The sequence below is a fragment of the Galeopterus variegatus genome, unplaced genomic scaffold, assembly GCF_000696425.1.
Source record: "Galeopterus variegatus unplaced genomic scaffold, G_variegatus-3.0.2 Scaffold45, whole genome shotgun sequence".
Lineage (NCBI taxonomy): Eukaryota > Metazoa > Chordata > Mammalia > Dermoptera > Cynocephalidae > Galeopterus > Galeopterus variegatus.
This window is the reverse complement of record NW_007726156.1, coordinates 413,285-427,346: the sequence shown is the minus strand read 5'-3', so window position 1 is coordinate 427,346 and position 14,062 is coordinate 413,285. Positions and strand designations below refer to the sequence as shown.

At 44.5% G+C, this 14,062-nt stretch overlaps 2 protein-coding genes across 2 annotated transcripts in view; one reads left to right on the top strand and one right to left on the bottom strand.

Annotated features, from left to right (window-relative positions):
- ADORA3 (adenosine A3 receptor) overlaps nt 1-4,439 on the top strand; it is a 17,956-nt gene extending 13,517 nt beyond the window's left edge. Inside the window, exons 4-6 of the mRNA XM_008571973.1 lie at nt 1,299-1,365; nt 2,256-2,356; nt 4,372-4,439. Of these exons, the coding sequence (XP_008570195.1) occupies nt 1,299-1,365; nt 2,256-2,356; nt 4,372-4,439 (236 nt within the window). The remainder of the gene's footprint in view (nt 1-1,298; nt 1,366-2,255; nt 2,357-4,371) is intronic.
- Nucleotides 4,440-10,896: 6,457 nt separating this feature from the next.
- Nucleotides 10,897-13,720, bottom strand: LOC103589987 (chromosome unknown open reading frame, human C1orf162). Its single transcript, XM_008572100.1, has 5 exons — nt 13,684-13,720; nt 12,643-12,712; nt 12,054-12,148; nt 11,729-11,790; nt 10,897-11,486 (listed from the first exon to the last, which is right to left on the bottom strand). Exons 1-5 carry the CDS (start codon nt 13,718-13,720, stop codon nt 11,322-11,324), a joined length of 429 nt encoding a protein of 142 aa, XP_008570322.1. The 3' UTR covers nt 10,897-11,321.
- Between the last annotated feature and the right edge of the window lie 342 nt (nt 13,721-14,062).

Sequence of the window (14,062 nt, the reverse complement as noted above, 5' to 3'; positions counted from 1 at the left end):
ACCCTCGGTGTCGCGCCCGCACCTCGCTCAGCCAGTGAGCGGGAACCGGTCTGTATGTGGGATCCGAACCCTCGGCGGGAGCGCCAGCACGCTCCCAAGCGGCGCACTGTAGCAGTGCGCCACCGGGCCGGCCCCTGAAGATTAGTTTCTTGAGAGGTGATTGAGACTGCAAAATATGGCCCAGGCACCTGGAAACTATCAACTTAAATGATCTAATAATTTACAGGGATAAATATCATGGTGAAACTGATCAGCACCCTCTTTGACTTTTAAGGAACACAGTTTACACTAGAAGGCCACTGGGAGGGTATGAGTGGGACTGTAGCCCATAGGGAGAATTCTGCCTGAGCCAATCAACTGCCAGTTTCTGCTGGAGCTGAGACATAGGATTTCCAAAAGCTCACCAAGTTCCTTCTGTCAAATGCCGAAAACCTCTTCTTGCAACAGAAAACCTCCGTTTCTGAGGCAGAGAGCTTATGAAAGGCACCAGCCTTTCTCTGGTTTTCTCCTGTGGCTTCTCATTGTTTCCATTTCTAGAAGGCCTGGCTTTTTCTATCGCAATCCAGAGCACAATGCCAGTAGGAAAACAAACCAGAAGGACTCAAGGAGAGCAGTAGGAACCCCCCTCCAGGGCTAGGAAGAGAGTCTTGCTCACACTTGACCTACTGGTAATTGATCCAGCAAGCGTCTTCTGAGTGTTAACGTTGTTTATGCCTATCGTGTTTCTACTCTGTGTGGTTCTGCTTTTACTTGATTATATAGCCTGTCATTAGTTGTAAGCTCAGGTAAGAAAAGTCCCACTTAAATGCACTCCTTAGTTTAAATGAAATACAGACCCCTACCAGGTCTTCTCAGAGGAGGCAATTCAGGTAGCCCTGGTGGGACTTCTCCCACTGGGTTTTGATGGCTTCAGGAGCATGAGATGGCAATTATGTCACGATCGGTTCCTTAAGGATAGGATTGGCCATCTAGTGCTGCTGGTGTCCCCTCCTATGGGGAGGGGCCTTGGCCTGGGGGTGAGGTCACTTCTGGTCCACACAGGGTCTTTGTGCCCAGTGACAGGGTGCCTGGCTTGGCAAGCAGAGTGTGGGGTAGATTTCAGGCCCTACTTGTCCATGCAGCCTTGTTCCCTGCACATTCATACAACTGTGGTGGGTGCCTCTGCTTTACCCTGAAGTCAACCGGAGCGCTCCCTGTCTGGAGACTAAGAGAATGACAGGCAGAGATGCAGCTGGAAAGCAAAGGAAGGGCCTGGGTGTGGGCCTTACTCGACTCTCAGCAAATCCTTTCTGATTCAGACCTATCAGGCAACAAGAACAGAAGCTGCAGAGCTTCCAAAGTCGTCCACAAGACAGATCACTCCAGGTGAGTCCTAGTCTTAGAAGACGAATGGGCTCGGGGGGTGGGAGGGTTGGGGCGTGTGTGTGTGGCGGGGAGGCAGCCACAATGCAACGGGTGACTATTGATCTGCACTCACCACTCTTCAGCTGTGTGTTGTTTCTCCACCTGACCTACATATCCTCAATGTGACAATTTGGTTTCCTTGAAAAGAATATAGTATAGGAGTCTTGGTTGCAAGAAGCAAAAATGCCCTCTAGCTATTTATCTAAAAGGAAACACTTATCAGAAGGAGAGAGCGGTGTCTCAAATGCAGGGGCAGGGATGTGGCCACCCGTAGACACTGTCAGGAGCAACAGCATGACTTTGTCTCTAACCTGCTACTCTCTGTGTGTTTGCTTCCTCCTTCTCTCTCTGCACTTCCCGTTTTTCTTTCTTTCCTTTCCTTTCTTTCTTTTTTACTTTTGGCACAAAAAAAGGCATCTATTTATTTATTTTACTTTTTTGGCAGCTGGCCAGTATGGGGATCCAAACCCTTGACCTTGGCATTATAACACCGCACTGTAACCAACTGAGCTAACCGGCCAGACACTATTTATATTTCCTGAGCTTATTTTTGCTACTTATTTTTTTTCTCAGACTAGCCAGTCTTGAGAGTGAATTTTCCTACTCCCAGTTCCAGTTACTTTCTGAGGAAGAAGCACATTGCCCAGCTTGGTCAAATGCTCACCAGGTCCAGTCAAGTGTGGTCCAAAGGACAGGGTCACTCTAAATGAATACAGTTGCCAGGAACTACTGTAACTGGGTGTGTGTGGGGGCGGGGGGGGGGGGGGAGATCCCAGAAAAGGGGATCCAGAACAGAGAACCAAAAGACAGTTTCTTCCAAGGGACATGAACTCTGCTGTGATTCCTTCTAGGATGTCTATTCTCACCATTTGCCTGTTGATCACGGGTTTGGGAATTTTTTCTATAATCAGCCATCTGTCCAAAAGGAGGAGAAGTCAAAGGAATAGAAGGGGTAAGTAGCTGTTTGGGGGTGGGGATGGGGGTCAGGCAGGCAGGAATTGGAGAAAATGCAAGTTTGCAAGGAGCAGCTTTCCAGCGAATGAATGTGACCCTCCTCTTGGTGCCTGGTCGCCTGTAGACCAATGCAGCCAGCCCACAGGCTGGGGAAGATGTCTGCTGCATGGCGACATGGCATTATGACAGGTAACAGAGAGAGCACTATAACTTTCTTTAGGAGATAAGTGTGACACAACCACACTGCAGGTTCCATGGCTGGAGGGTCACCTGAGTCCCCAGCACACAAACTTTGAGAGGCAGCCTTACTCTCTGATTGAAAGTTTTTGTTCGCCTGGAGGGACTAGGAGTCAAGGCTCCTGTCAAAGGAAAGAGCTTTTGGGGCCCCTAGGCAAGCAGGTGTAGAAAGGTCCCCTTGAAAAGCTTCGGGGGTAGTAGAAGACAGGCCCAATGGTCTCAGCCCTGTCTGGAGCCAAGGGAGTGGTCCTGTAGCTTTGTCTGTGTCTCCTTTTGTTTTGGGGTGATTATAGGTAAAGGCCTACCCAGAAGCTCAAAAAACAATCAAGCTTCTTCTGTGATCCCTGCACCCTTGGTAAGTTCCCTCCTTGATTCTTCTGTCCTGAGACCTGATCTTTAGGCCTCCCAATTCCTAAATAGAGAAGGGACTGTGTGGATTTGTCTACCTTTCCCTTTGGGGCAGCATCGGGGACACAAAGGCTGGTCTTACAAGCCAGAAAATTCTCTAGGCCACCATGTGGTGATTCTGCTAACCTCTGAAGTGTACACAGAGCAGAAGGAACATCAGACACAAGTGCCACTGTTTGGCCAATAGTTTTTTTTGTTTTTCTTTTTGCGCTTAGAAACCACAGAAACACCTTAGGCAATGAAGAGACTGTAAGCATAATTACAAGACAGATTCCAACCTCCTATGGGTATGGAAATGTAGAAAACATTTCAGAGACAGAGGAAAAAAAATCCTTAGAAATTCCTGTTAGTGGAACACAAGTGTCCATAGCCAGAAGAGTCTGAAATGAAAAGCTTAGGCTGCAAGGGCTTGTACTTTCCCTGTGATATTTTGGCCCTGGGGCCAGAAAAGGAACCCTAAGAAAGCAAAGCAGTGGCTCCCACAGCATTTCTGACCTTTTGTCCTCCAGGAGCTTTGGGAACTGTGGAGGAAAGGATGTGGACAAAGGAATGCCTTTCTTGGGTTGGCCCCAAATTGCTCCTTTTGGGACACAATTGTGGTCTAGGTTTCTGCTAAAACCACGGTCACTTCTTTAAGGCATGACCTTGGGCAACTTTGTACTTTTCTGGGCCTGTTTTCTTCTCTATAAATTGAGGATCTCATTCCTATACTCTCCAGGATTTTTTCTTTCATTCATTCATTCATTCATTCATTCATTCATTCATTCATTCATTCATTCATCCAACAAACAAGGAGCATACTAGCTAGATGTGCAGGATACAAAGGACAAGCAAAAGAAGCAGCATCTATCTTCATGGAGCCTACAATGTAGAGTGGAAGGATGACAGACTATCACACGTAAACAAGCAAACGTAAAATTGTCAACTAGAGAGAGTACCCTACAGGATAGACACAAGGTACTATGAAAGACACAGTGGAACACAATGCTATTCCTTTTTTGCAAGGAGTTGTGCAATCTGCTTTGGCAATGGCCTGCTTCCTCACACTCAGACAATTGCAACCTGGCAGCCTGAACCAAAGTCCCTTCTAACTCTGCCCTTCTTGGTTTCTGAAGAAGTCCAGCTGCCTTCCCATCACCAAAATTTGGTGGGAGGTGAATGCAAGCCTTGTGTACCGAGCTTTCCTATTGACCGGCTGATGAGCTTTGCAGTAATGATATCTGATTTCAGCCCTGAAAGCAAAGCTTGGTGTTTAGCTCCTACTTAGCCCTCATAAAAGAATTTGCAATTTGTGCTGCAAAAAACACTCAGCAAAGGTAGGCAATAGATCTCAGCTCAATTTTCTCTTTCTTTTCTCCAAGAAAATAGGCAACTCTTTGAAGCCCCTTTCACGTGTCCTGACTCCAAAGGAAATGGCATATACTGAACAGCTGTGATTGAAGATTTCTTTTACTTAGTTCATAAATAAAGTGATGCTACAAGAGAATCACCATGACAACTGGCCCACATCTTGGGGACTGATTCTGATCTCTCAGGCACTCTGAAGTATCTTCTAACGTTGCCAGTAATCATTTGCAGCTAGGTAACAATAGTGATAGAAGAGCTGTGATAGACCATGCCTGAGCAAGGCTGTAATCAAATATAATCTCAAGATCTTAGTTCTTATGCATCTGATTAGCCGGAAGTGAAGAAGACGTGCAGAATCTGGGTCAGGGGGCCAGGAAGTCACTTGTATTTTATCTGTTAGCCGATAAATTCCTGACCAGTATTGAATGAACTCCAAGGTATGACTAACTTCTCCAAGGATATCACTGGAAAAGTATTTCTAGAAAAGTTTCTCAAAAAGTATAATATTCCAAGATCACAGTTATTAGAGACATTAAATTAAGGCAAGAATCAAATAAAGTCTCCATTTGTGATCTTGAAATCTTGTTTGAAATAATGAAGAAAGTCTGAGAGGATTCGCTATCATTTTTCATACTCTTTCTATATCCAATTAGTAGCCTATGTCTAGTAAATATAGCATAACTAATAGTCAGGTTTTAATAGAAGTCTCCATTTGGGGGCCAAACTCCAGGTTTCCGTGTGAGCCCAAAAGTCTGAGATACAACCAGAGCTCTTCTCAGTGTGGCAACTTCCTCTGTAAATAAAAGTGAAAGTGTTCTGCATGAATACAGATAGAGGCTGGGTTAACATTGAAAGTCAAATTATCCCTATAAGCAGCATTCTATTATTCAGAATAATCGTAATAACTTCGTATAGCATACATTATACGAAGTTATACGAGTCCGGTACAGGGGCAACACTGAGGGTTGCGATCCGTTGCCGGACACGGAAAAAGACAAAAGACAAAAAAAAAAAAAAAAAAGTATAATATTCCAACTCATTTCTAAATTGGTATTAAATGCTGTCCTACCCAAAGAAAACGGAAAGAGACTAAATCAGCGTTTCTCAGATTCTCTTGAAGAAAAGACTGTAGGCCTTTAATCACATCCTTTACGGAAAATGGCCACCAGATTGATTGGATGCTCCATTCGATCAGTGACAAACCAAGGTGTGATAACTTTAGTGAAATATTCAAACCAGGAAACACAAATCAAGACCAAGGCATCAGCCCTTCTTGGGTGCGAGTCATCAATGCCAGAATTACCAACATGCTTAGCTCCTGCCTGCACACCTGCACTCTCTCTCCCCATGCAGTGTGTCTCCTGCTCTTTCTGGGAGTTCCCAGGGCTGCCCCCCATGCCACTGCTCCCTCATCTGAACCCTGCTCTTCAAGGTGCCATGGTCTCTTCTAACAGGGGTTCTGGCTGGCCTCCATCCTCAGGATACTCAGGTGGCCCTTTGGTCTGAGCAGGGTTGGGACAGGGAGATTGGCTATTGATTTGATTCTGCACATGCCCTGGGTGTTTAGATACAGACTCTCACAGTCTTTCATGAACACAGTTCCTTCAGCTTCCATCCTAACTCCACTCTCCGTAGGTAGGGGACTCAAAGCTACTCAACAGCCTTCTGGGAAGAGATGAGAGTGTGGATATCATGCCTCTGCATTTCCATACAGCCCATTCCCTGCCAGAGTCTCAGATCAAACAACATCAAAAGTGCTTTCTTTTCCATCAGCCACAAAAGAACCCAATCCCTCCCCTGTGGCCACGTATTGAAGTTACACAAAGGTGGGCCAGCCCGTGGCTCACTCGGTAGAGTGCGGTGCTGATAACACCAAGGCCGCGGGTTCGGATCCTATATAGGGATGGCCGGTTTGCTCACTGGCTGAGCGTGGTGCTGACAACACCAAGCCAAGGGTTGAGATCCCCTTACCGGTCATCTTTTTTAAAAAAAAAAAAAGAAGTTACACAAAGGGGTCACTAGCCCACAGGTTCTGCCAATAGGAATCCAGTTTGGGCTCAGTTAGGACATCCAATTACTCAAGGTGAGATGGCAGATGTAGGTCTCCCATGACAGGTGAAGACATCTACAGATGTCTTGGAAGATTTACACTTATACTGTTTGGAGGATGATTTCCCCTGAGAATCCTACAGGTTTGTTCTGATTCAATGATCCAGAATTCAAGAGCCTTTTTTCTTCCCTCACCTAGCAGAGACCTTTTGAATCTGTGGTCAATTATTTAATTACTCATTTTATCTTCCAGCACGGCTGGTTGCCCACCAGTTCTCATGATACGGAGACAAAACAAGACACTGTTTAGGGCTGTAATGTTAAAAATGGGAAGATGGAAGAAGGAAGGATAATTAATTTGCTTTTTCATGTACAAGTGGACGGCCACCTCACAAGGCTCACACCTACTCTCGCAGCTGTGTTTATAAGGCACTGGCTCTGGGCTGGAAAGCTGATGTGGCATCTAGCTTCAGGGTTGGCAGAACTCTTTGATGTCAGCCCGGAGTTTGGGAAAGCCGACAGCACCAGCGCCCTCTCCGTGTGTACTTTCTGGTCAGCCGACGGGAGAAGGCCATTCCTGGGTCCGGCTGCCCTCGTGCGGCTGGCTGCTCTGTGTGCCGTGGCCCACGCATAGGACTGCTTCCCTATGCATAGCACTGCTTCCCTACACAGGCCTTTCTCCTAGACGTGTTCATTCTCACAAGGAGCCTACTCCTTTATCAAACTCTCTTCCACTGGCTTCTACCTCAAAATCCAGCTGCCAGGAGCAGCTGCTCTCTCTCAGAAAGAACATACGCTCTCTATTATGTCACCTGACTTTGCCTTTCTAGTTTCCCTGCCACTCTAAGTGCTGTGGAGCAGCTTGGTGTGGAGGTAGGATGCAAGGAATTTGAGGTCACAGGACTTGATTTAGATTCTTGTTCTGCCCCTTACTAGCTGGGTGATAATTTGGGTGAATTATTTCATCTCTTTGAGCTCCAATTTCCTTCCCTTGATTTTTAAAAATATTATTATTATTATTATTATTAATTTATTTATTTATTATTTTTTTTAAAGATGACCGGTAAGGGGATCTTAACCCTTGACTTGGTGTTGTCAGCACCACGCTCAGCCAGTGAGCGAACCGGCCATCCCTATATGGGATCCGAACCCGGGGCCTTGGTGTTATCAGCACCGCACTCTCCCGAGTGAGCCATGGGCTGGCCCTAAAAATATTATTTAATGTATTTTAAAAAGAGGTTTGAGGTGGGTGCTTCTCTCCCACTCCTGCTTCTACCCCTGTAGATCGAGATCCATTAGGGTGACACTCCTCAATGACTCTCCATGGGAAGCAGAGTGGCCTGTCTGACGTGAGACTGAAAGTAGGAACTGGGCATACATACTTTGCCCCTTCCTCTTCCTTTTTTAATCTTTTGGTTGCAATAGTCAATGAGCACATGATCTGTTCTGTAACTCCTTGCGAGCAGGCTGAGCCACTGAATTGGTTGTGGGGAAGGGAGGGGACTTGCCCTGGTTCAGCTGTATCAGTTATGAAATTCAGTATTCTGAAGCCTACTTCTTTGCAGTTACAATTTAAGCTATGTTTTCCATTGTTGAGTATGTTCATAATAAAGATGCTATTTTGGTCTCTATCTGCTGAGTGCTCTTTCTTATTTCTCAGTTGGTTCAGGATTAAGGTATGGAATAATGGGAGTACTAGGTATTGGGCCACCCGAAGATCCTCAACATGGTAAAAGAACTTAAAAAGTTACAAAAAGGCTTTTAAGGAAAAGCATACCTCCTTCCCACCCGTGACCTTCAGTACCTCGGGTACCAAATTCCTCTCCCCAAGGGCACCAGTTATAGTAGTCCCCCCACCCCCAACTGCAGGGGATACGTCCCAAGACCCCCCAGTGGATACCTGAAACCGTGGATAGTGCCACACCCACTTGCAGTCAATTGGAACATGTTTCTTTTCATGTCTTCCACCTACAAACTTAATGCCTTTTCCATCTTAATTGAGAACTTATCACCCACTGTGGCTATAACTTTTGCAGTTTGAGGTACAACAGTAAAACTAGCATGAATTCTTTTTCCTTCTTCACAATTTCACAGGTAGAAGATTTGTTCTTACCATAGATCTTAGCAAACTCAGCACACGATTTTTTTCTTTCATCATTAAGAACTTTCACCTTTTCACTGAAAAGAAGCACTTTATGGCTTCTCTTTGGCATATCTGAATTGCCAGCATCATTGTTCTTATGTTTTGGGGCCATTATCAAGTAAAAGAAAGTTTGCTTGAACACAAGCACTTGTTGATACTGGAACAGTCAATCTGATAATCCAGAAGGCTACTAAGTGACTCGGGGTGAGGGTGGGAGGGATGCAGCATGGATTCACCCGACAAAGGGATTATTCATGCCCTGGGGTGGGTTGGAGCAGAACAGCATGACATTTCATCGGTCTACTCAGAATGGCACACAATTTAAAACTTACAGATTATTTCTGGAATTTTCCATTTAATATTTTCAGGCCACAGTTGACTGTGGGTGACTGAAATCATGGAAAGAGAAACTGCTGATAAGGGGACTACTGTCGTTGTGTTTTCTTCTAGAGATATGCTAAATATATAAAAACACATGCACATATTCTCTACAATACATGGGTAGAGCATATACAGATTCTGTCCAACAACTCACACTTTTCATTTAACAATATATCTTGGAGACCTTTTTTCATCAGATCATGTAGAGCTGCCTCATTCTTTCTAGTGGCTGCATCATACTCCACTAGCCAGTCCCCTCTCAATGGACATCTAGAGTGCTCTCAATCTTTCTCTTTTCCACAGAGTTGAGCATAATCGATAGATGCTCAGACTCTGGAGCCAGCCTACCTGGGGTTGAATCCCAGTGCCACTACTTACTAGCGGTGTGAAATTGGGCAAGTTATTTAATCTTTCTGTGCCTCCATTTTTGTATCTAAAATGAGAATAGTGACTGTAACCTCCTGGTGTGCTGTGAAATTTTCTTTCTTTCTTTTTTTTTCTATAAAAGATGACTGGTAAGGGGATCTTAACCCTTGACTTGGTGTTGTCAGCACCACGCTCACCCAGTGAGCTAACCGGTCACCCCTATACGGGATCCAAACCTATGGCCTTGGTGTTATCAGCCCCACACTCTCCCGAGTGCGCCACAGGGTCAGCCCCTGCAAATGTTTTATAAATGTGTCATTTGTATTTTAACTTTTTAGTGGTATACGTCAAGTTAGTCTTTTCTGATTTCTGGGCTCTGTGTCATACATTCAAAGACATGTTCCACTCTGAAATTATTCAAAAAATTCCTCCATATTTTCTTTTAGTACTTTTATGATTTTCTTACAGTTAAATTTTATTTTATTTTCTTTCTTTTTTTTTTTTTTTTGTCTTTTTTCGTGACCAGTAAGGGGATCGCAACCCTTGGTGTGGTGTTACCCACACTGTGCTCAGCCAGTGAGCTAACCGGCTATCCTTGTATCGGATCTGAACCGGGGGCCTTGGGGTTCTCAGCACTGCACTCTCCTGAGTGAGCCATGGGCCGGCCCTTACAGTTAAATTTTTGACATGTCTGGAATTTATTTTGATATGAGAAGTGAGATATGGACCCAATTTTATTTTCATTTACATGGATACCTATTTGTCTCAACCCCAATTATTGAATAAATCAATTTCCCCCAAATGATCTGACATGTCATCTTCATCATATTCTAAATTTCCTTATGCATTTTGGTCTATTTCTGATTCTTTAATTCTATTTCATTGATTTATTTATTCACGCACCATTAATATATATCTTTAATTAGTCATGCTTAATAAAACAGGTACTTTTAGTTAGCCATTAGGTCTAGCTTTCTGATATTTATTTTTACAAATTTTCCTATATTTGTTTTCTTGGTTTTTGATTACCTAGGAACTTTAGAATAAGCTTGGCTGGTGAAAAATAATCTTACTGGTATTTTTATGGGATTTTCTATGTGATTATTCATTGGGATTTTGCAGGGAATTGACCTCTGGATTAATCTTTACCTTTGGCTCTCATACGATGTTGTTATGCATATCTCTTATGCCTGTAGTAAGGAAATAGAAATCTACATTTGAATAGTGCTTTATACAATAAGGACCTTGTATTTGTATAGAACTATGAGATGTTAGTGTGCTTATGTATATAATATCTCATTTAATCCTCAAACTCTAAGAGGTGTTATCTCTATTTTCAAGATGAAAAATTTGAAGCTTAAAAGGTTTAACAAACTTGCCTAAATGAATTCAGCTGGTTAATGGCAGAATTTGAGACCTGTACCCCAATCACTCCCGAGCATGTCCCAGAGTACCATCACCTCTGCTAGTTTTTGGGGGGCTGTGGATGAGCTCTGGACTTTTGGTCCTGACCTCTGGAGAAGATGATGGGGACAGAGAAATAAATGATGAAGAAGGAGCCAACATTGTGAGGGTTTGCCTTTATTTAAAACTCTTGATAGGTTGTTCATTTGGGTGACTCCTCCCAAGTTGATTAGTGACTCTGGGTGAATGCTCTTCTGTGCACTGAGCTCTGAACCACATGCTTTGGAGGCAGTCTCAGCGCTCAAGGGGCTAACAGGCTGCCGGTTCAGAGGAAGGGTCAGCAATCTTTTCTCTGGCCAGGAAAAACACTGGCCATTGGTCTTCAAAACTTCCAGATAACATTACCAGATCACCAGTTGGCTCAGTTGGTTACAGCACGGCTTTGTGGCACCAAGGTCAAGGGTTTGGATCCTGGTTAAGGACACTGGCCAGCCACAAAACAAACAAACAAACAAAAAACATTTCCAGATCACACAAATAATTCTGACTGCAGTTTCACATAGGTTGTGTCCAAAATTTGTAAAAAAGGAAAAGTGATGTCTGAAGATGGAGATGAGAGGAACTGAATTCATGGCTCATTGGAAAGGCAGGGTGAGTTTGTCACTTTAATCTGAGCATAGACAATGGGGTCTAAGTCTGCAGAATGGTTCTTAGTCAAATGATTGCTCTTTTCTTCTGACATTTTGAAAGCCATGCTGGTGTAGGTAAGTGACTCCTCTGGGATGGATGAAAGCTGTGGAAGGAGAAAAAGAAGGAATGAATGAATTCCATTTGGAGCAAAAGGTATCTTTTTGGGAATAGCCTGAAAGCTTTGGTCAGATGAGACCCAAAGAAATCAGAAGAACTTTTCAAAGAATCACTTGCCCAGTATCCAGAAAGCAGTACCACTGTTCTAGTCAATAATGCAGCGTCTATAGAGGGAAATTCCAATGGCAGTAGCCCCCCAGTATCTCAGAAACAGTGTGGTCATCTCACCTCGGCTCGAGGATCTGAGTGAGGATCCAGGGTCTGGGGACTGGAGTGACCTGCCACACGTGCTAGGAAGAAGAGGGACAAGTCTCACCCATGGGGTCTGGGGGAATGGGGAGCCTCTCCCTTCAACCTTGGGTGAAGGGGTGGGGTGGGGAGGGCAGGGGGAAGAGAAATGAAGGGATTCGAATCGTTAGTCTGCAGAGACGGTGGGCTAAGCAGGTTTATCACACCCCACCCCTGCTCCCCCCACCTCCTCCCGTTATTCACTCATAGCCAATTGTCAATGGCAGAGAAAGAAGGGCTGTCCCATCCCTTGGAGACTGCTTACATTTTCTATAGATCTTTATGATGAGGAAGACAAGGGCCATCAGCATCAGCGTCAATAGAACCCCGACAAAAAAGGCCAAGATTAAATGTTCTTTGCTGTTTTGGCAAACAAAGGGAGCAGATGAACTGCTGGCTTCTTGAAGGACTTTCCTAAAGACCAGAGTGTAACCTTTTCCACCTATGAACAAAGCCCTGACGTGGCTTTCATACTGGTTAGTGGACTTTAATTCTCAACCATTGGTTTTCAGCTTCTTGTTTTTGAGTTCCAGGTCCTTTTGAAGCCTGAGTGAAAGCTGTGGACTCTCCCTAGCCCCCACCCCAAACCCACACAATGTTCGGTCCACACAATGTTCAGGCCCACACACAGCAAATTTTATCTCTAACTTTAGGGGATTCATGGATCTCTTGAAGATTGGGGGACACCAAGTTAAGAACCATACTCCTAAGATCAAAGACTGATTTAATTCTTCCACTGTTTCTGGTCCCTTCTCCCTAGTGCCCCTCTGCCCAAGTCCTCAAGCCAAAGCTGTCAACACCAAATCAATTGCCATGTGGTACAAGATGAAATGGATGGGAGAATGCTCATTTACTTAGGATGGTTAGAGAGACAGGGTGCAGAGCTGATCGTTGGGGCTACTGTGGAGAGGTTGGCTCTTCTGCCTATGAGAGAACATGAAAGGAATTAATGTATCTTCTCCTTCTCATGAAATCCAGCTTAAGTGTCCCTCAGTGCCCCGCCCTATCCAAGCAACCAGTGGAGATTAACGATGGGGCTGCAACTCTACAAAGGAGTGAACATTGTTTCTAAGATCCTGGGTCCTTTAAAACAAAAATTAGAACTGGGACTAAAAAAACTGATCAGGGGCCAGCCTGTGGCTCACTCGGGAGAGTGTAGTGCTGATAACACCAAAGCCACGGGTTTGGATCCCATATAGGGATGGCCGGTTAGCTCACTGGGTGAGCATGGTGCTGACAACACCAAGTCAAGGGTTAAGATCCCCTTACCGGTCATCTTTAAAAAAAACCAAACCGATCAGATACACAAATGAAAGAAGAGCCTAGTGTTTTGCAGACCCATATGTCTCTTTGATAAACATAAACATCTCATGTGTCTCCCTCCTCAACGATTTTAGTAGGAACTCCTGGAGAGATATGCTCCCTCTAACCTAAGCAGAGAATCTCCAGGCTAGATTCCTTTAGGGAGAAAAGAAACCAGTGTTTCCCAAAGTCCTTGGGAATTTGATCTTGAAACTGCTGCCTTTTTTTGTTTGCTTGTTTGTTTTGCAAGGCAGCTATAACAGTGCCTTGTCCAAAACAGCCACAGTGGTTTTCCCCATGCCTATGCCACAAATAAGGGAGCAGTAAGGGAAGTGAACTAGATTCTCATAAACTACCCACCTGGTTTAATACCGAGCACAGAGATAATCCTTACTCATGTTTAGAGGGCCAGGCAGTTCCTTCTCACTCCTTCTGGCAATAAATTCTGCATCATGGTAAAATCTGATTCTTCCAACTTCAGAAATGCAGTAGCCAGTGCCATCCCACTACAGCCCATTCAGCATAACTTCTAGTTCTTCCACTTCGTTTTAACTCAGCAGTGAGGCAGATAATTGTTCCTGTCCTGAACTCACCAGTGGCGGGTTTAGGTGTGGAGGTATTGCTTCCCATTCTGTCTTCCCCTGAGAATTGAAAAGGACCTCTTAGAAAGCTTAGAAAGGAGAGGCAGCTGAGGGGAAAACTCTGAGACTGTGGTTGTACTATAAAAGCAGTAATAATGAGATGGAGGCAAGGTGTGGTTGTTCTAATGCCATCGGTGGTCAGAGACTACCTGGTGTGGTTACTGCAGCTCAGCAGCCAGTCTTCAGCTTTGCAATTCCAGAAATTTGATCCTATCAGGGCACCAAGCACTGACTGATTGCTCCAGAACTGATCTCCACCAACCAAGTCACAGGAGACTGATGTATCAACTGGAATAACATAAGAAACATGTTGAAGTAACCAGTGCATTCT

What these genes read in the sequence shown, in the direction of transcription:
- LOC103589987 (XM_008572100.1), bottom strand. Translation starts at nt 13,720, where the DNA reads ATGGGAAGCAATACCTCCACACCTAAACCCGCCACTG. An exon ending in TGTCTCTCTAACCATCCTAA is followed by an intron (nt 12,149 to 12,642) that starts GTAAATGAGCAT and finishes TTGCCAAAACAG; the next exon opens with CAAAGAACATTTAATCTTGG. An exon ending in CATAAAGATCTATAGAAAAT is followed by an intron (nt 11,791 to 12,053) that starts GTAAGCAGTCTC and finishes TCTTCTTCCTAG; the next exon opens with CACGTGTGGCAGGTCACTCC.